This window comes from Spermophilus citellus, assembly GCF_964194105.1.
Source record: "Spermophilus citellus genome assembly, chromosome: 2".
NCBI lineage: Eukaryota > Metazoa > Chordata > Mammalia > Rodentia > Sciuridae > Spermophilus > Spermophilus citellus.
In genome coordinates this window covers 19,469,990-19,492,395 of record NC_138183.1, presented here as the reverse complement: position 1 = coordinate 19,492,395, position 22,406 = coordinate 19,469,990, and the positions used below count along the sequence as shown (strand labels likewise).

The following is a 22,406-nucleotide window of genomic DNA, read 5'->3' as shown; positions in this document are numbered from 1 at the left end:
AAGGTCCTTCAAATCTGGAAAAACTTCAGGTATATCAGCGTAATGAACCAGTAAATATCTGACCTTTGATGTTGATATGTACTTCATTATGGAACTCCAGATGTTGGGTGTTTGTTCTTCAATAAGAAGAAAATAAAGCAGTGATCCTCAAATTTAGATTAAAAAGAAAAGGGCTGGTGAAAGAAACGTCTTTTGGACTTTCAGGGTGTTTTCTCTACAGTGAATAAGCACATTTGTTTGATCTTTTCTGTGCTGTTCTGGTGATCTAATGATTTCTTCCTGTTGGTACCTGCCTCCTACCTACCGCAGAGAGATGTTGTCAGGATGATGGAACACACTTGCTTATGAGGGAGACGATCCTAGGAATTGGCTCTGAGCTCAGCAAAATGTGCAAACATTTAAATGCAAGATGTTCTTTCTTGTCATTAGTCAACAGTTTAACTTTTCCAACAACCCCCTGCCAAGAAGAGTCAATTCCTAAGAGTTGGCACATATGCTATCTTGAAAAAAGTAAGAGCTTTTCCTAAATGGCAATGCAAAATTATTTTCTTCTTTTTTAAAAAATTTGCTTCCTGGTAGAGCAACTTCGAATTCAGATTATTGTTATTTTCCCCCCCACCAAATGATCTAGTAGTGATCCAAATCCTTTTCTACTCCAAGAAGTTCTGACAACATTAGGATTGAGTGAAATTTTACTTAGGTTTCAACATTCTGCTCAAAACAGAGGCTATTGATTGGTAATGGGTTTAGAGTTCTAAAACAAACCCTGGCTTAAAGTTGCAGCTCTGATGGTATTAAGTATTAGTTAAAGTGATTCAGCTTCTCCAAGCCTTAGTTTCTACTCTTGAAATAAATAGCATGAATATCTGCCCTATCTCTGTTATGGGACGGGGTGATAGAATTAACTTAGATAATGTGGCAGATGGTTTTCCATGTCCTCAATTATTTATCTTCCTGCTCCTTTGCAATGTGACAGTGAAGCTCCTCTCATTAAGAAATTTTTAATTTTTTAAGTTTTCCTACCCCTTAAGTTCCATGGCTTTGAGATGGGCTCTGACACAAATTATGTGTTTCTAGCCCCAGGTAAGCAACCAAAGGTTAAGCCCACATGGAGCAGAAAGTCACCATCCTGGGTGAAGCCATTCTGGGCAATCAGTCCCAGATTACACAAGTATATGAATGAGCCCTGTCCAGGCCAGCTCAATGAGCCCAACCCCTCAGCTGAGGGGTCACACACCTGCACACATGTGCCTTTTGTTAATCGGCAAAAGCTAAGTGATACAGATGTCATGTAGGAGGTACTTTATCGACCAGAAGGTTCCACAAGGCACAGTCAGCTGCTCATGGGTCACAGGTGATACTCACGGGTGGTGGTCACTCTCTTCAGGCCAGGGCCCCGGGTGTTGTTTTTCACGATGTGCAGCGAGATCTCATATTCTTGCCCAGGAGCTAGACCAGTTTGCCGGTAGGAGGTCTCCGGCCTCCTCAGGCTTTTGGTAATTTCTCCCTCATCTTCTTTATTCTGAAAGAGAGGAACCCCTTGATAAGACTTAAAGGAGGTGCCGACATCTCCACTTATGTGAGTCATTCGCTGTGTCCATTCGTTCCTCTGTGGCTCTTCCCTCTACTCGTTAGGCTCCCCTAGGTAGGCAGCGGATCCATATACAGAGGATACAGAGATGAGAAAGGATGTCTCCAGTTCATTTCTCCTGCTTTTCAATCTCCCTACTCACCTGTTGACATGTAAGTCAAAGGACAGAATGGACGAGGCAAAGGAATTCTAAAGCCACAAACAATGCCACTTTTGACAGATGGAAAGGCTGGTATCAGAGAAGTTGTGTTATTGCCCCATGGTTACACAGCTAGCTGGTAGCAGAGTCTGGGGTGAAATTGAGAAACAGGGTTCCCTGCCACACCAGGGCCTTTGGCATGTAATCTGAGATATGCCTGGAGATGTTGCATGGAAGAGCCTGGTTCTGAGTTGAGATTTTCAAGAAGGAAACTAGAAATATTTTCACTTGTATTTGTCTAGGGTTTTAGCCTTAACTACTATACTTTTGACTTATTAATATCAGGGCAAAATTAACATCACTTAAAATATACATGCAAACACACCAAGTGCTAGTTAGAGCCTGGTATTCTACCTAAAGCTAAGGAAATCAAGAGATGTAAAACTGCAGAATCCTTCAATCATTCCAGAACCTTGAGATCAAACAGACCTGCTCCCTTGTGTCCCTTACCATATTCCTGAAGATGATCTCCCATGTTTCGAAAGCAATGTCTAGAGGGTCCCACTCCACTTCCACAGATGTCTCCTTGATGGACTTGAATTTCAGGCCCTCAGGTGCAGGCAGGTCTGTAAGGAACAGCACAAAAACAGACATAAGGATGGGCAGAGGTGAGATAGGGGCCTCTCAACCCGTGATGGCTGCCCATGGCCCGGGGCTGATAACCACAGCTGGAGTCTGTTTTAAGTGTCTTCTAGGATGTGATCTATTGTATGGTAGTATGAAAATTAATATTGCTGCAAATCATAAGATGAAATATTTGCAATTTCATAGGGTTAAACCTAATAAAGGACAGAATTTGGAGTTAGAGTGTGCCAGAATTTTAGCTCCACCACTAATACAGTGACCTTGGGCAAGATGCACAAAATGCCCTGTGACTGTTTCCTTTCCTATGAGAAGGAGGCACATATGACTGTCCTTAGGAATCCTTGAGAACTGAGCAGGATATTCCATGCAGACTGCCCGGCCCACTTCTTGGCATGCAGCCCAAGTTCATTAAGTGGCAGCCAGTGCCATTATTACTAAGCAAGACAAGGCCAACTTCTAGCCACAGCTTGCTTTTCAGGTTCAAAGGTAATTATGCTGATGCCAGACTCTTAAAGGAACAACTTGAACCCTAACATTTACACACACACACACACACAAGCAAAACAGTGGCTAAGAACATAAATTTGCGAGGACTGCCAGGGTCCAAAGGCCATCTCTTCCACTTGTTAGCTGTGGGATCTGGGATGAGGTCCTTAACCACGCTTAACCACTCAGTCTCAGTTTCCTCATCTGTACACAGGGTTAACAACAGCTCCTGTCTCACGGGTTGGATGAGTTAGTACAAAGTCTGGTGCCTGGTGAACACTTGATACATGGTGCCTGCTATGGAGAAAGGACCTGGGGAGAGCCAGGAGGGAGACGGGTAGGAAATGAGGAGTTGACAACAGAAGATAATGAACTCAACTGGATTCCAGGATTACTTGGGGTAACTATAAAAGGAGAAAGGGGGGCTGAGGGGGCAGAGTGAGGGTAGTTCCTGGGGAAGGCCCTGCACTTTGTGTGGGGAGAGGCTGGGGGGGGACTGTCCAGAGGGGCTTTGCTCACTCACAGGTGGCCACCCGGGCGCTGACGGGAATGCTCCTTTTGTTTTCCAGGATGGCGAACACGCGGATAAAGTACTCCACACCAGGCTCCAGCTCCTGGATGGTGGTGGATGTCTGGTCCCCAGGCACACGGAACTGCATCTCCAGGCCGTCGGCGTGGGTGGGTGTGTACATGATGAGGTACTCTGTGACCCGCATCTCATTGTCCCAGGACAGGTTGACAGTCTCTTCTGTGACTTCCGTCACAATGAGGTCTTTGGGAGGGGACACTGGCAGGAGTGAGGAAGGACATCTGGGGTGAGTAATGTACCTATGAAATCCTTTTATGTTTGCTTCCATGGGCCACTGCCTCCTCCACTGTAATCCACAGAGGCCCGAGGCTCTCCCCTTGAAATCCAGCTTCCACCCTCTCTAAAGTGCAGAAGGACCCCCTGTTGGGATACATCTCTGAAATCCAGTAGTCCTCTACTCAGTTCCAGGTCAGTGGTGTGCCTTCAATGCTCCTTATGACCTGCCCCTGTCTACTTCTCCACTCCCTGAATCCTAGCCCAGATTCGGGCTGTGGGCCTGGGAAAGTGCCACCTGAGAATGCTCAAGTGTGCTAACCCTATCAGGTCTGCGGCTCACATGGCCTCCCTGCTGGCCTGTATCCTTACCAACCAGACTGTCATACTTTGGCCATGTTAAACATGGAGCTCTTTATTCCTAGATGCCAAGAGCAGAAATTACAATACAGGTAAATGAGAGAGGTACAAAGATCTCATTAAAGATGAGCATTATTAGTCTTTGCATATGATTCCACCAGTGTTTCCTGAGCAGTTACTATGTACCATTCCCTTTGCTAACTGCTGAGAACAGGGCTCCATGAAGGAGCTCATAGCCCTTAAGATAAAAGCAGTTAAAAAAAATAAAAGAAATTTAAGTGGCAGGCCTACCTTATAGCTGATCAGCAGGGAATCTAGCTGAATGTACATTTAAAACCATTCATTCTAGGTAATCTTACTGTCTACTCAAAGTTGCTGAATTATCACTTCATCCAAATTTGGGGGCAGGGGTTGTTTGCTATCAGCTCAAAGTCAGTGGAAAGTAGAAAAGAAGGTCCATGCTTAGCAAAAGGAAAGACATCTCTATCTACCCCAGCTTGGCAATGGATGTTCAACTCAGTGTACATGAGTTAGGCAGACCCAAGCACCAGCTGTGTGTGTGTGTGTGATTGGGAAAATGACATAACCTCTCTGAGCCTTTGAGCTCTCAGCCAGGTAACCCTGTACCAAGGTAGTCACCATAGTCGTGAGTGTCCAGAGCCCACACATGAGTGTTTGATATAAATATATTAATATCACGAATAAATAGAATCTGGGTGTGTTGATACAAATAGTCCTCCAGTGCACACAGGAACATCACAGCCATTATCACTCTTACTGGCACAGGTACTCACCTTCTGAGCAGTCTTCCCTGGTGTAGCCCTCGATGCAGATGCAGTGCCCAGAGACACACTGTCCCTGTTCGCTGCAGTCATTGGGGCAGGATCGCTGCCCACAGTCGGGGCCTGTGAAGCCCTGGTGACAGATGCACTGGCCGTCCTGGCAGCGGCCCTGGCCGTGGCAGTCGCTTGGACACCTTAGCTCCTTGCAGTCTTTGCCTGTGAAGCCCTCGTGGCACACGCACTGCCCGTTCACGCAGCGGCCTTGGCCATGGCAGTCACTGGGGCAGGAGAGCTCAGCACAGTCGGGGCCCGTGAAGCCCTCCTCGCACAGGCACTTCCCGTCCACACAGCGGCCGCGGTTGCTGCAGTCCCGGGGGCAGCGAAGGTCCCGGCAGTCTTCCCCGGTGTATCCGTCGTCACAGACGCACATGCCATTCACACAGCGGCCATGCTGGTGGCAGTCATTGGGGCAGCTCATTTCACTGCAGTCGTAGCCCTTGAAGCCCTGCTCGCACACGCACTTGCCCTGGACGCAGCGTCCCCGGCCGTGACAGTCGCTGGGGCACCGCTGCTGGCTGCAATCCTCCGCGGTGTAGCCCTCGTCACACACGCACTGGCCATTGACGCAGCGGCCATGGCCGCTACAGCCATGGGGACATTTGAGTTCCCCGCAGTCTGGGCCGGTGAATCCGTCGTCGCACTCGCACTGGCCATTGAGGCAGCGGCCGCGGTGGTGACAGTCCGCGGGACACCGCTTCTCGCTGCAGTCTGCGCCCGCGAAGCCCTCATCACACACGCACTGCCCCTCCTCGCACTGGCCGCGGCCCTGGCAGGCGTTGGGGCAGGTGAGTTGGCCACAGTCCTCGCCCGTGAAGCCTTCTTCGCAGTAGCAGGTGCCGTTGATGCAGCGACCGCGGTCAAAGCAGTCATTGGGACAGACGAGCTCGCTGCAGTCGTCTCCCGTGAAGCCCTCGTCGCACACGCACTCGTTCTCCACGCAGCGCCCGCGGTTGTAGCAGTTGTTGAGACACAGGGGTTCGTTGCAGTCTTCGCCCGCAAAGCCATCCTGGCACACGCACCGGCCGTCCACACAAGTCCCGTGCTCCTCGCTGCAGGGCACTGGGCAGACCTCCTGGCTGCAGTCGGCCCCGGCGTAGCCTTCGAAGCAGACGCAGACCCCGTTCACGCACCTGCCCTGGTCATTGCAATCGCTGGGACAGGCCAGCTGGCTGCAGTCCTCACCAGTGAAGCCCTCATCGCAGTTGCACTGTCCGTCGAGGCACTGGCCTCGAAAGTTACAGTTGCCGGGGCATTCAGCCTCGGAGCAGTTGGGGCCTTTCCATCCAGGTTCGCAGATGCAGCCACACCCTTCAGTGCTGAAGTTGCCATGACCGCTGCAGAAGGGCCTCGTGTCCAGGCGGCCTGCAATGAAGAGAACAGAGGCTCTCAGAGGTGCCCAAGAGCAGCAGTATCTGCTGGTACCCTTAAAACCCAGATGCAAATTCAGCCTGAGGATGTTTCAGGCTCCATCTGGTTTGAAAACCAGCTGCATATTGTGTAACACCAGACTGGACTCATATCCAGTTACAGAAGCAGGGATTCCCAACTTCCACAGCCTGAAATTGTAGACTTGTAGGCAAGGGTAATGCATGCATGTGTGTATGTGTGTGTATTTCTACCCCTGGGGAAAGGATCAGTAATTTTCATCACATTTGCAAGGAGTCCCAGGACTCCAGACAGTGTGAGTCATTGTCTTGTGCTGTTCATTACCCAGGGCTGCTTCCCTGGTGCTGAGACAAGGTCAGGCATACAGGAAACCTGAGAAATTCTTGTTGGACTAAACTTCACTCTGACTTTGGATTCAATAGCTGTGCCATGTTTGGGAAGGGATTTGGATTCTCTGGAGCTCAGTGTCCTTGTAGGCCCAGTGGGACTGATGTCTTCTGGGGACACACAAGGGTCAGATGAGGACATTAAGAGCTTACTCCTATGCTCATTGTGATTTTTTTTCTGTTTGCTTTTCCAGAACTATTTTGGGGTCGATTCAAATTGGTATATGTGGGCTTATGTGACAAAAACTTGTGAATTTTCCAAAACTGAAATGAGGCAGCTAAATAGTGGCTTTCTAATTCTGTCAGGACACTTTTCAATTTGGCCTGCCCCCAGAAAACGCCTGTGCCTCTGTCTTTTCCCCATCACACTCCCCGGTAGGCTGCAGTGGTGGGCGGGCCTGAGGGATGCAGCTTCCAGGCTGACAGCCCTTTGCAACTAGATACTGGTTGGTGCAATGTGCGGAGCCACTGGGCTTATCCCAAGTGAAGAAGCAGAGCTCACTTTCCTAGTTTTTGCATCTAGGTCTAGTTGTATTATTATATGTTCACTCCTTCCTGATAGCAGGAAGGAAGAAATTTTTTTTAAAAAAGTTGGTTTGAAAAATGAGAATGTAATGTGTGTTTTCCGGTATAGTGGCCACTGTCCACATGTGGCTACCAAGCACCAAAAATTGTGGCTCAGCTGAATTGAGATGCATTTAAGCAGAAAACATACACCAAACTTCAAAGATTTAACATAAAAGAATAAAATATCCAATATTAATTTTTATATTGTTCCTGTGGTGAAAAATGGTTATTTTGGCTACATAGAGTTAAGTAAAATAGATGATCGAAATTATTTTTACCTGTTTCTTTTTCTTTTATTTGATTACTGGGAAATTTAAGATTACAAGTGTTATTGGCCAGCCCTCCTGTAAACAATTGTGTCCACTACCCTTTCCATTAGTGTGTACTCTCTCACCATTATTTTTCCAGAAAATTGACACATGTAGAAGATAAAGTAACTTATGCCCAATGAAAACTTCTAAAAATTCTCCTTTAGATTCCCAGAACATGTCCTACAACACTCCTCAGTTAATGCTACCAAGTGGTTATTTAGTGGTTAGGTCTATTCTTAAACAACTAATAACTTAAATAACTACTCTTAAATAACTATTGAAGAACTTTATGGTACTGGGGTTTTTTTTTTTTTTTTTCCGGGTGGCAGAAATGAGATTTTTGCTTCTGATTTGAGGTTATCAAATCTTCTGTAGCCCTTCTGATGTTAGGGGACGAAAATGAAGACATAATTCCAAACCAGACAAATTGGGATGCACGTGAAGACAGATGCAACAGGCGAGCATGGGCTCTGGAGAAGCAGGCGTATCCAAGGCGCCAGCCCCTCATCACTCTCTGTCATCCTGTGGCATTTGGGTAACTTCTTTGAACTTTAATCCTTAGGTCTGCAGAAGGAATGTTAAGCCTTATCTTAAAGGGGGAATTGAGGAGCTCAAACAAGATAATAAAGTCAGTGTCTGGTGCCCTGAGGGGGCTTCCGACATGAGTGTGACTATCAAGACATGAGTCCTGCGAGGGCAGCACTGGACCTTGGAGGCACACTTAGATGTGCACTAGTGCTCTTAAGACCTAACTCAGCTCCTCACTGCACGACCTTGAGAATCCCATCCACCTCCCGGGCCTTGGTTTACCTCTTTGTATAATGCAGCGAAGGGGCTAGAGCCTTCCAAAGAGTGTGCCTGTGGGGCAGGGATTTCATGATCGTAGGTTTTTGGGTAAAGAATGGGTAGATGTCACAGCCAAAGTTTTCGAAACATATACTTAGAGTGAAATAAGGTTTTCAAAAGGAGAATTCTTTGCAGCCTGACAATTCCCGTGAGAAACATTTGTAACCCTGACTCCTCCAGGAGCAGGAGAGAGGGCCACATTCTCCACATTTTTTTTAATCTTAAAATCTTAAAATCTTTTTAATGAGCACCTTGACAGAGTAGTTTCCCAGGGAACCCACTTTGGAAACAAGGAATGGGTCTTGCTCTGCTCATCATTTTTCCCATCTTAAAGCGATGGGGACACGTACCTTCAGCAGATTGGAGACAGCAGCCGGCTCCCATGGTGCATTGCTCCCGCAAGGAGGACACTAGGACCTCCAGCTCCTCCAGCCGGTTCAACAGCTCCTTCACATCAGGGGCCGCGGCACAGCCGCAGGCGCGGCGGGGGATGTTGATGCGGTGCGTGAAGACGATCTGATTTTCCCCATCCACGGTGTGCTCCTGGAAGCTTCCACTGGGCTCTGAGGGTGGGGCCAGGTCCTTCTCCCCACTGGCTGATTCCAGATCCACCGAGCACTGGGACCCCACGGGCAGCTTGATGTTGTAGACGTGGTTAAACACCACTGGCTGGTTCTCCTCCGGCAGGGAGATGTTCACAGCACTCTGTCTCTTGTGCCGGATGACTTTCTTTAGGACTCCACCTTCAGAAGGGAGGGCCAGCAAAGCCAGGAAGATGCCCGGCAATAATCCGGTCAGGACCCCCATGGCGGAGGGAGGCTTGGCCAGGCTCTAGGATGTCAGTCTCAGTAGAATCTGGGATTTAGGAATGCAGAGTAGAATCCAAAATGGTTGTCCCTGATCTCCTGGAAAGAATGACTTTCTACAAGTAAACAAAGGAAACAACAAACTTATTAGTATCTAACTGAACCTATTGCATATGAACAATTTTGAGTGAATCTTGGTCTTATATCTCAGGTGCTTGGAGCTTCCTGTGTTTCTTCATTATGCTATAGTGATGATATAAAATGAACTCTAAAAGAACTTCTGCATTCTTGAAGGCACAATTTCACTCACTATTTGATGGCTAGAAATTTAAGGAGGGAGCCATATATAGAGGGAAGTGCCAAACATTGGAATGAAGTCAACATGAGTTTGTATCTCACGGAGCTCTGGGTCCTTGGGCAAGTTATATGACTTTTTTTCCAACCTTATTTCATTTTATGTACAGTGAAGACCATAATGGCTAGTGCAGGGTTTAAAAGGATATAAGAATTAAATAGAAATTGCTCATGTAGTCATTAATTCCTTCAGTATTTACTGGCCAAACCATCTGAGGGAATTCTTATAGGAATACAAAGGCCACAGTCTCCCAGGAACTGTGTTGTGACTCCTGCCTCCCATCACGGACTCCCCAAACAGAGTTTAACACTATCCACTGGTTCTCTTCTGCCACAGGAGGTGGAGGGCAAGGTTGAAGGACACCAGAAGGTAAACTGAGTTTTTATCCAGGTGAGCTTCTTTCCAGTTATGTGGCTGGTGGCATAGCATCCTCTCTCTCGCTGATGCTCAGTTTCCTTTCTTCTTGGTTTATGTCTAAAGCCCTCCAAAGTCTAGTTTTTAGAAGAGCTTGAGAAGGAATTCCTGAACCTTGTTATTTAAACTGAGATTCACAGCACCAGATGGCTCAGAAAGGGTGTCCATGAGCTTCTGGTGATTTCTCCAACCCACAAGTACATACAGAATCCCTGCTGAGTTTCCCCAGAATCAGAGTTCTGTGGGTGGTGGAAATAAATATAAGACCAAGTGTCTACTCTTAGTGGACTAAATAATAGGACTAAGAAGAAAATGGAATCACCATTATTTAGGGAATGAAGAAAGGATACAAAGGATTTATACTGTGGGTTTTCAATCTAACTGATTACAGTGCTTGAGAAATTAAGGATAACATAAAATTAAGAGATAACATGAAAACATTATGGAGGACACTTTGCTACTGTGAACATTTGTGACTTTCCTAAGTTTTCTTATTCATCTGCCATGTGGCTATTGACCCATGTGGCTATTGACCCATATGGGCAATCAGGTAACAGTGGAAAGGCACTTGAGAAATTGAGTGGAAATAGGAAGACGTGGCTAAATTGGGTAGTTTTAATACAGACCAATGCCTTAGATGCAACCATGAATCCACTCATGACTCTCTTTAATCAGAAAGTACACCTAAGTCAAGATTATTGAAGAACTTTATTTTTATTTTTTTTGTAATGCTGGAATTGGTACCCAAACACTTCTGTGTGCTATGCAAGTGCTCTACTAGTGAGCTACAACTCCAGTGCTAGCTCTTTGTTTTTTAAACTATTTTAAAAACATTTTCTTATAGGTATGGTCTTCTTACACTTGCAAATTCTAAGTTAGCTACTGATGACAATAAGCTATGATATTGGGGTTACTAATCCTATAAGAAGTTTTCTACTCTTTTTCTCAGAAAGATCTTATCACAATGATAGAATGTATCAACTTGATCACAAATGATCATCTTCTTCATAGGATAGAAAATCTTTGCAATGCCTGGAGAGGTTTGCAGCAAGGAAGACTGAACTGAGCGGCATTTTTATAGGATTGGGAAGGGATCCAAAGACCTCAAAAGCATCGCTGTGCATTTAACCAAGAGCATCCTACCCCCACCCCCACCGCATCCTAATTTTATTCCTACGATTCAAATAGTGACTACTCAGGGCATGTCTACTCCATGGTTAGGAACAAAACCACTTCTGATCATGCTTTCTTATTCAAAAATGTTCCCTAAATAACTAGCTGTGGGTGGGTGATGTAGGGAAGGTCAGTGAATGAAGATTGTCCTGAATAGAAGAGCAGGGTACTCTGTTCTCTCAAACTAATATGTCCCTGTTATTTGTTCTCTGATGAATATTGATTAACTGCATGATCTAGTAGAATGCCTGTTCTGACTCGATTTGCCTTCACAATTCTTTTGCTCCCACCCTTTTCTCAGGATTTCTTAGCTCTTTTTTTTCCCCCTTGGAAGAAGGGCTGCAGCGGCCTCACCACAAAATGCTTTTGATTTCACTTAACACCTTTGTCTGTGTTGTTAAACAACCTAGATTTCCATCTAAAACACCCCTAGGGTTGTTGGTTGAGACTCCAAGGCAATGAGTTAGGGAAATTATGCTCAGAGAGTGGGTAGGGTGAAGATTTCTACTGCATATGTGTGATGTGCACTAACACTGTATGGTATTCTTTCTTTATCTGATGCTCGGGATTGAACCCAGAGGTGCTTTACCACTAAGCCACACTCCCCAGCTCTTTTAATTTTTTGAGACAGGAACTCATTAAATTGCTCAGGGTCTTGCTAAGTAGCTGAGGCTAGCCTCAAACTTGCGATCTTTGTGCCTCAGCTTCCTGAGTTGCTGGCATTAGAGATGTGAGCCACCGTGCCCAGCACAGGGCATGTTATTCTTAAGTGTTGGCTCATGGTAGCCTGAGGGCAGGTTTTATGATTGGGAAAAGATCCATAACATCTTTAGTATTGTGGAAAATGCTTAAGCTTTAGAATCAGACATACCTGGGTTCAAATGCCACTCCTGGTGTGTAGTTTGGGCAAGCTACCTACCTTCTGAGGCATGATCTTATAAGGGAGGGGTCAAACCATGATGAGGGTACTAAGGACATTAAGGATTAGGGATATGTACATAGAGCACTCAGCATGGTGTGGCTCAGAGTAGGCACTCACTAAACAGTAGCTGCTATTTTATTATCCTCCTGGGAACAAAACCTAACACAAGTCCACACCAATAACCCTTCTTTTGCTTAAGCTGGAGCTTGACCTCCTCCTTGAATCTAGTCCTAAACTCAGCAGCAGCTTGGATCTAGATCAAAGAAGCTGCAGAAATCACTGATGAGCAAGGCGGTCGACCTTGTGAAGATCAATTTACTAGAACTAAAAATATTTATTCCAGAGAGGGAAAATCTCGGCAGCAAATAATGACTGTTAAGAATGCAAACTATTCTCATGTAGACAACTGGCTGGTTTATGTTATATTTTATTTTATTTTTTGAGGACAGACCTCGGGAAAATTACTTAAGACTGTAGCTTGGGAGATTTAAATCAGACATGAAGGATCAAGTTCTGATAGTAGGGCCTTAATGTCATAATGAGCAAATGTTCTACAGAGGCTCCTTAAAAGACACACTGGATTCTTATCTTTATGGTAAATGACTGGTAATGAAAGGTCTGGGAAACATCTTGTAGGAGGAAGAACTACAGACCTGTGCTTGTTTACTTTGTAGCTGGGAAAACCAGGATCCAGGTGGGGGCAGGGTCACCATTACAAATCCTAGAGAAGTAGGAGCTGGCTTGTCTCTGTGTCCCCAAAAGACAGAACAAGTGCAAATGTGGGGGTCTAAATTGGGGGTTGGTTGCAAGTAGTAAAAAAAAAAAAATTAGCATACTAGGAGAAAGATTCTGCTGGGCAAGCTGTTTGGTGGCTAACCTTTTGGAAGCTGCGTGGAATAAACTAAGGGTTATTTTTAGGCACCTCACCACAGGACAAAGACCATTGCTAGAGGAAGGAATCAACAAGCTTTGAAAATTTCCTTGGTCACAGCTGGATAATAAACAATAAGCGATTTCATTCTTCGATAAAGATAAAACTTCCCACTGGCTAGAGTCATATTTCAGAATCAGTTCCTTATGACTTCATTTTTCGTAGCCCGTGCAATATATTTATCTTAGTGAGTTAGGTATGCATGTGAAATATCCTAGGTTTGGAAGGACAAGCCTGATTCCTAGTGTTTAAAAATGCAGATGATTTTGTTTCCACATCATTTTGGAAGCACACGAGGCAGCTTACACCAACTTTTTCTTCTGGCTTACAGACCAGAGAATTTTATTGTGCCCAGTCATTCAAGCATAGAGTTGCTTACATGGACGTTCTTAAATGTTCTAGAAATTCCTCACCCCTTGTCCTTCCCAACATCCATAAATTCCTTCTTGGAATGTGTCAGGGAGAGAAAGAAGCCAGGAAACAGCTTTAAGTTGGATTTTTTTTCCCCCCGAGGACATTTGATCTCTACAGTTCAATGAGTCCAGCACAACCTGAGTCATAAACTAATTGAAAAATCTCTAAATGACAAACCAAAGACCTCCTGAGCCCTAGGTGTTTAAATTCCAGCACTGAGAAGCAGTTATCCACTTAGGTAAGTAGCATGGTACAGGGTTACCAGGTCTCGATTCTAAGGAAGTTGGAGTTGGCTTGACTCCGTGGCCCCAAAGGATACAAGATGCACAGTGAAGCCAGTTGTCATCCAAAGTCCTAAGAATTCATTTTTTAAATGAATTCAACAGAGATGAGGGGAATGAATGAAATAACAGGCTATGGGATAGCCCAGGGCTGGTGCAGTGTTTCAGAGATTCCTGATGGACAGGTCTTGGTCTCTATGAGTTCACAGTCCACTAAAGGAGGCAGACATGTCAACAGATCCTTACTGGAAAGACTGATAAGTGCTCAAACTGACAAACAGCCAAGAAGAGTCTGTGTGATGCTTGAGAATGTCTGCTCTAGAATCAGGTAAATACTGGTGGATCTTGTTTCTGCCACTTGATATTAGTTTGCACCATATGAAGTTGCCATTGTTTTAGGTCAAAAGTGTCTGGGTAGTGGCAACTCCATATGATTCCAGCTAGTAACTATGACCTTGGATTTGGAACCTTGCCTCCCGGAGCCTCAATTTTCCTAACTATAAAATGGCAACACTGATACCAATTCCACAATAAGGTTGAAAGATTCAACTGCAATGGAGGAGAAACTTGAATAAATGAGATATTGGGTGTGCAACACTTAGTAGCTAATACTTAAAAAGAAGGCAGTTTTGGTAACTACTGTGCATAATTTCTCTGTCTTTTTCTATGGAGAATGCAGTTAGCAGAAGCTAGTCTGGGATGGGTGAGAGATTCATGAGAGAATTTAGGAAAGCCTTCACTTCACTTTAAAAAGACCATCTCTCCCCCCGCCCCACCCCAAGAAAATCCCACTGTTGCTTTTCCGTTTCATCTAGTGAAGTAGCAGGGATACTCTGGAATCCTTGGGAGGGTGAGGAGGTGAGGGCTACCACCCTCATACCTACCACTATGTCCTCCTAGTCTGTCTGGCCTTAGTCAGTAGCAGGGTAAGCAAGTCAATGAGCCTGGGTGGGGCCCTCTTCTTTTCTGGGAGGTCAGTCCTCTGGCCAAGGCCTTTCAGGGGCAGTGCTGCTACTGGGATATTTCTCCATGTGGCCAAGCCCGGAATTTCTCCAGAACAGATTGCCTGTGGTTTAGTCTTTCAGGACTGTGCGTCTAACGGGAAACATTTGGCCCAGCTTCTCAGCACTTTCCATACCCAGACAGAAGTCAGATGATAGAATCAAAATCACACTTCAGCAGTGCTTAGAAGCGACTGGAGAAGATCACTGAGTCTAGTGGTGGCAAATCAGTGGCATCTGGATGACTCATTCTAATCCACGTGGCAGATATCACTAATCAATAGGGAAATACTTCTGGGGAGCCCTTCTTGATATTTATTCTGAACCTATCACTCCAGGCAGCCACATCCAGTCAGGTAGGGGTAGTATTTGACATGAAACTTGTCTGCTATTGCATCTACTTATTTAGGAGAATAAGAACTGAAACTGGGGCTGGGGAGGTGGCTCAAGCGGTAGCGCGCTCGCCTGGCATGCGTGCGGCCCGGGTTCGATCCCCAGCACCACATACAAACAAAGATGTTGTGTCCGCCGATAACTAAAAAATAAATATTAAAATTCTCTCTCCCTCTCTCACTCTCTCTTTAAAAAAAAAAAAAAAAGAACTGAAACACCCAAAGAGAGTCACCCAGGAAATTAGTGAATAAAGCAGATATTCTAATCCAGAGGTCCTGCCTCTCTGCCTCTTGGTCAAGGTATGTGATTGCAGTCTATCTTTTCCTCATACCACTGGGAGGCCTCCAAACACAGGTGCATATCACAACCCAGAGACTAAGCTAGGTAGGTTCTAGGGAACGAATTGAAGCAAATTCTGTCATGTATATATCTGAATATGTCACAACAGATTCCACTATTACATATAATTATAGTGCACTAATAAAAACATTACAATGTCTGCTGAAGGGCTGGGACTTTAGCTCAATGGCAGTGTGCTTACCAGCATGTGTGAGGCACTGGGTTCGATCCACAGCACCACATAAAAATAAATAAAATAAATGTATGCTGTCCTTCTACAACTAAATTTTTTTTTTAATTTTAAAAAATAAAATGTAACCAGTCATTTTTAAAAAATCTGCTAAGACAATAGATTTTCAATTATCTTCCCACACACAAACACACACACACACACACACACGACACACACACAGGTGTGAAATGATGCATGTGTTAATCATTTGAATCTGGTAACCATTTTACAATGTATTACGAATATCAAATCATTATGTTACTTGCCCTTATTTGTCAATTATCACTCAGTAAACCTGGGAAAAACATTTAAAAAATGTATATAAAAGTTTTCCACTAATTCTTAGCCCGAGGTCACTGCAAGGGTCACCAGAGAGAAATATCAGGGGTAGGAACCTGGCGAGCATGTGTGTTAAGAGATTTCTAGACTTCTTGGTGCTGGAGGGTTTTCACTTCGACATTCCTCCATCCACCCATCCGTCCCATCTTTTCTATCTGTAAAATGTCAACTCTGATCCCAATTCCACAATAAGGTTCTTTCAACTGCAATGTACATATTTATTAAATACCTGCCATATGCCAGGCCCTAAGTTAATGGCACAAAAATGGAGAAGACAAATGTATCCTCTATAATAACAGAGCTTATAAATTCCTCCTGCAGAGTCACAAAATGCAGTTGCTGAAAATATTTCTTGGTTCAAACCTACACATGCCAGGTTCTTGGATTTGTAGAATTAAAGAATGAACACATGCTTTCATTTTCCTGATGGAACTAGTATAATTGGCTCTGTGATCTCTTTAAAGGCAAGATGTATCAAGGAATTCATCACAGCCTCAATTCTATAGTTGGCTCATTTCTGCAGGAGTTACCAAGACAGGCCTCCCTCCTTTCCATGAGATCTAGTCAATCCCCCAGGAACTCCTGGGAGCCCAGAGCTTCACTTGGAGACAAGCTTTCTGTATGACCAAAGTAAGCTCCACTAGCAGGCCTCGACACAATCAGTTTGGGTATGAAGGAAGCTTCTTGGCTTATCACTAGTAACCTTTCCAATTTTATCGCAGTATCTCTTGTTCATTAAGTTTAGACCTCTCTCCTGAATTTTGGTCTTTACTATGTATCTTAACTTCTTGGAGAATCTTGGCTCTTATGGGACCACGCAGTGGAAAGGGCAACCAGTTGAAGAACAAGAAGAAGAACGCTGAGCCAGTTCTGCTAACCACTCATTGTGTGACCTTGGGCAAGGGACATCTGCTCATTGTCTCCAGTTCTCCCGCAGAATAAAGCAACGTGCGGCTCAATTCTAGATCATCTTTGGTCCTAGTGACCCATGGCTTTTTGTTAACTTGGCAATATTTCTATCAAACTTAATTTGGGTGTCACTTTAGATTCAAGCCAAATAGCCAATATTAAGTACAAAACTCCCCAAATATTGAATGTGTCTTTCCTATGTTGTTTGGCCCAAGCCTTGGTGAAGCTATGGGACTCCCTCCCTTGTACTCCTTGAACCGAAGTTTCCTTACCAACCAAATTAAATCCACAAATCTTAATCCATAAAATATTTCCATCTAGACACAATAATGAGATTCATATTTGTGGTTTAGTGTACCTAAGAAAAGCTCAGATGAAATATGACTAGATCCATTGATACATTCAGACCACAAATGGCCCCAGTAAGGTCTGGTTTTAATTTTTGAAGTAAAACTGCTGCAGAGCACTTGCTTTCTCTTTTCTATTTCTTGCCTGGACAGAAAAGAAAACAAAAAGTGGGTCTGACCCAGTGGCAACTATATAGATTCCTGGAAAATTCTGAAAAAAATTGTTTCAAAAATAGATTTGAGTTCATTTCCCAATGGAACAATGACCTCTTCCATTTTGTCCTTCATCCAGTATTTTAAGAAATCTAGTTGGCTCTTTCACACGTCTTGGGAAACAGGTTCTCAAGTGCTTGAGCCAAGGTTAAGAAATTAAAAAGATTTATCTGGGAAGGACAGGTTACAGACACAGCTCAACGTAGGAGCTGGGGAGGGTGGATGTATGCGTCAAATATTTGGCATAGCAGGACTAGAAAGGTTTGGAAATCTTTTCCTACCCAACTCGCTGATATTCAGATGCATGGAATTCTGCTTGACTGAGATGTACCTCAGAGGGAGCCAGATGGAAGCTTGGACAATTGCAAAAGCCTGCAGGAATCAAGTTCAGTAAAGTTTGTAGACCTTGATAGAAGTGGAGACTCCTGGATAGAGTTGATAACTCCTGAAATGAAAATAGGCCTCTAAGACTGTTAGCAGGAACATGGACTCTCAGGGAAAGCTAAGACTTCTCCAGGAATTGGTTTGTATGATTTCAAATATACTTTCATTGTCTACTTTTTCTTTCTCAAAAGGGGATCATTTCAATGCTACAATAATAACTCACATTGATTAAGCACATCTGTGCTTCATGTGCCTTATGTGGATTATCTAACTGATGCCTCTCCAGGACCTCTGAGGTCTTTTGCTGAAAGATGAGGAAACAGAGGCTCAGAGGGCTCCAGGTTACACAGCTAGAATGGGAGAGCAGGGATTTCACTCAGTGGACTGACTCACGGGCTAGAGACTTCGTTCTTAACCATCAGCTTTACTGCGGCATTTTAATCAAAGACTGGCTTGCATGACTGAGTTCAAAGGACTGACTTCAAAAGGACCAGCGTTGGGGTCCTGAATAACTACTAGCAATGGAAATCTTTATGATTTACAGACGGTGCAGGAAAAACAGCGCAAGGGCCTGAAAAAGAGAGATACGTCTAATCCTTGACTTGGGCTTAATTTAACTGTGTAACTCTAAGCGGCATTTTCTGAAGTGTAATCTACATGTTGAGAGGTATTAATGCGGGGGAAAAAGGATTTCCTAATTAAACATGTTTGGAAAATGCTATTTGAAAACCAAATATTATTTTAAGCCAAACAAATTACCCAGCTTTGTTTTCTTCAGGATTTTCCAGGGTCTTTTAAGTGTCCTTGTTCATGGAAATCTCTAAGAAGGGGACAGTTTATATAGTGTTTCTCAAACTCATTCAATTATTTTGTGTCTAAGTACATCACAGATTAGGTTTGGCAGCACATAATGGGAAGTGCTGGGGTAGAACAAATCCTAGACCCTTTCTCCTTTCATTTCCCAGTGGATGAGACAGAAATCATGAAGATTTACCTATGTTTGACCCAACTTTGATAAAGTGTGAATCCCTAGGCTGGATGATCTCAAAAAGTTTAAACCAAGCTGGGTACGGTGGCGCAGGCCTAAAATCCCAGTAGCTCAGGAGGTTGAGACAGGAGGATCGTGAATTCAAAGCCAACCTCAGCTATAGCGAGGCACTTAGCAACCAGGGAGACCCTGTCTCTAATAAAATACAAAATTGGGCTGGGGATGTGGCTCAGTAATTGAGTGCTCCTGAGTTCAATCCCTGGTACCCATCCCCTAAAAAAAAAAAAAAAAAAAAAAAAGTTTAAACAAAGAGTGTGGAAAATAAGCTAGCATTTATTCTGTGCCTGGTGCTTCACAGATGCCATTTTATCACAATGCCAACTCCATGCCTCAGGGGACACTGCTTGTACTTTCCTAGTACAAGGACTGCAGGCTACAGAAGGTTAAATAAGTTGCCCAGTCAGAAATCACTTGAAGAAGAATTAAGAACCCAGTCTCATACTTCCAAACCCTAAGCTCTTTCTGCTACACTAAGTTGTCTTTGAAGTGCGAGTCATTTTTTGATTTAAATAATTAATATTTATATAATAACTACCAGAGGGAAACTCAATTTCATTAATGTAAATAAAGTTGATGGATTCCTAACATGGGACAGTGTGGAGGGTGGAGATGGGAAGCTGGGGTGCATGCAACAATTTTATGTACAGTTTTAAACTGGAGAGGAGGGCACAAGATCAAGTACTGAAATATCTGTCTTGGGTAAATCTTGAAAGCCCCCAGAGAACAGCTGCTCTCCTTCAGTCTGGCCTACTGAGGTTAATAACCCAGAGGAAGGGAAAGTGAGAATCAGCAGACTGAGAGCTTAAAAATCTGTCCTTTTTGGAAAATCAGATCTTATATCTAAAAAAAATATGGCCTCTAAGATATCAGTCAAGTCTGAGAGTATTTCAGCAAATCTGAAAATTATCACTTCCATTTCTGAAAGGAAGGATTTACATGTCCAAACATGAAGTAAGGAAAAGGGAGATGGTTCCTTCTAGATGGAATCACTGAGTTCAGCATATGGCAGGAAAGTCAAGAAATTTATCCAGAGGAAAAAAAATAAGATGGACAAATTGAGAATGAATCAAACAACCCAACTCTCTTGTCATTCTTCTAAGCTTCCTCTAGGCATAGAGTTTGGCATCATGCGGTTGGAGAGGGGACTTACTAGATGAACCTTTGCTTCAGCTTCAATCTCTTTATATAATAATATACACCTTGCTTGGTTATGGTGACTGGAAATTATATATATATAAAAAAATACTATGCTGACCAGCAGTGGTCAGTAAACATTTTCTTGAAGGACCAGAGAATAAATATGCTAAACTTTGTGGTCAGATGATCTCTGTCACAACTATTCTATTACTATAGATAAAACAGCTATGGGTAATATGCAAATTAGTGAGCATGGCTACATTTCAGTAAAACTTCATTTACAAAAATAGGCTACCTCTTCATAGTTTGCTGACACCCTATTGTTATTTGATAAATATTGCTATTCTAAACCCAAATATAAACTGAACTGGATAAGAAGGAAACAAACATGCTATCGAGTGCCTATCATATAGTTATACCTGTTTTGTGCCAAACCTTACACTAAATGCTATTTGTTTGTGCTATCATTTGTCATGACAAACCGGTGAGATAGTTATTGCTATACCTGTTTGGAGATGAAAATGCGCCTCAGGGAGGTTTAGCAACTGGCTTATGTGGCTCTCGAATGTGTGCTTTCAACTACACAGAGCTGACCCCTCAAGCAACTTCCTTCAGTTCCTGTAAAGTGAAAACTTTAAATTTGCACTGCTTAATAAACAGATCAGAGTCCAAGAGGTTCAACTTCACCTTTCAATTTCTAGACTTCCAGCAGCAATCTGGAGGCTGTCATATGACCTGTGTCTTTCTTCCAAACTTCTGGCTGGATCTTGTTTTATATACTTCCTCTCTGGAGAAAGTATAAGCCAAGGTGTATTATTTGCAAATGCTTATTAGCTTCTGGGCATATGTTGGCAAGTTTCCTTTGGCCCAGAAGGAGTTTGAGGATCTGCCTAGGTCTGGCTGTGCTCACTGATTATCTTAGCCAAAGGGAGTTGCTAATTAGGATGATACCCTATGAGTCTAGAGTTTGGTTTTCCTGCCCTGGGCATACCTGTTTGGGCTCAAGTGGTTTGGCTGTTTACTATAGATTTAGATGAGTGAGAACGGGTTTAAAACCCATGACCCTGGACTTCATGGTAGGGTTGCCCAGGCTGTGTTTCAAGATATTTGCAGGCAGGTGTCCTGAAGGTATCTGTGGTCATAAAGATGTCCTGAGAGTATCTGTGGTCAGATAGGTGTCCGAAGGGTATCCATGGTCATATCAGTGTAGGGATATTGGCTTCATCAAAGTTGAACAAATTAACTGCTGCAGGATTTCTCAGGTCATGCACTCTACTTCCCCAAGACTTCCATTATCTTTCAATCACACACAAAATAAAATCCAAACTCCTAGTCAACTGTCTACAGAGCTCATTCTCCATTTCATTCAGACACTTCCAAGTCCCACTGTATCTGAAAGAGCACCCTCTGACATTCCACCAAACACTGTTCCCTTACCTTGTTTGATATTTCTTCTTAGCCTCTTGAAATGGAACCATAAGTTTGATTCCTTTATCTTGTCTATCTTCCCCCATGTGACAGTCTGAATATTTATGTACCTCCAAAAATTCATACGATGAAACTAATTACCAATGTGACAATATTAGCTGGTGGAAACTTGGGGAAGTAATTGAGTCATAAGGGTAAGGCCTTCATGAATGGGATTAATTAGTGCTCTTATAAAAGAGGCCCCAGAGAGTTTCCTTGCCCCTTCTGCCATGTGAGGACACACCTGGAAGGTTCCACCTATGAACCAGAGAGTGGACTCCCCCAGGCATTTTATCTGTAGCCTTCACAGCCTCCAGAACTGGCAGCAATGGATTCCTGCTGTTTTTAAGCCACTCGGGTTTGTGGTATTTGTTTTAGAAGCCTGTGTGGACTGGGCCACGCCACCTAATATTAGCTCTGTGAATAAAGGAACTTTCCTGTTTTGTTTTCTAGTGTAATGTCAGCCCTTGGAACTATATTTTGAAGGGACATATGAGCTGAGTTTCCAAGATCAGGATAGTGTCAAATGTTCTCCCAAGTCATTTGGCCTGAGAACACTCTTTCAGGTATACCTCATGAGAATGCTCTCTCACGGGACACGCTGTTGAGAACAGCTTCTCTAGTGGGGTCTTATCACCAAGAACAATTTCAATGATGAGTAACCACAGCAATGATGGCCACCAATCTTCCCTATGAAGGTTTGTGAGTTTTGTGCTAAACAATGGACTTGCGCTATGCCATTCAACCATCACAATGACCTTGTGAAATAAGGGCTATCATTGGCCTTATTTGAGGAAAATGGAGCATGGAGAAGTTAACTAACCCAGCCATCACCCAGCGAGCAACTGTCTTTGGAACCCAGAGCTTTCTGGTGCCACATTCATACTCTTAACCATCATTCATTCCTCTCCATTGGCTGTGAATTTCTCTGTGTCCGGAG

General features: G+C 43.9%; 1 protein-coding gene across 7 annotated transcripts in view; it reads right to left on the bottom strand.

Annotated features, from left to right (window-relative positions):
- The window catches only part of TNC (tenascin C), an 83,987-nt gene that overhangs the window by 51,355 nt on the left and 10,226 nt on the right, over nt 1-22,406 (bottom strand). For all 7 annotated transcript variants that reach the window (XM_081276122.1, XM_081276116.1, XM_081276117.1 and 4 more), the window contains exons 2-6: nt 8,712-9,283; nt 4,818-6,227; nt 3,385-3,648; nt 2,241-2,356; nt 1,366-1,522 (exon numbers count right to left, since the gene is read on the bottom strand). In XM_081276122.1, coding sequence (XP_081132248.1) covers nt 1,366-1,522; nt 2,241-2,356; nt 3,385-3,648; nt 4,818-6,227; nt 8,712-9,168 — 2,404 coding nt within the window. In that variant the 5' untranslated portion in view covers nt 9,169-9,283. The remainder of the gene's footprint in view (nt 1-1,365; nt 1,523-2,240; nt 2,357-3,384; nt 3,649-4,817; nt 6,228-8,711; nt 9,284-22,406) is intronic.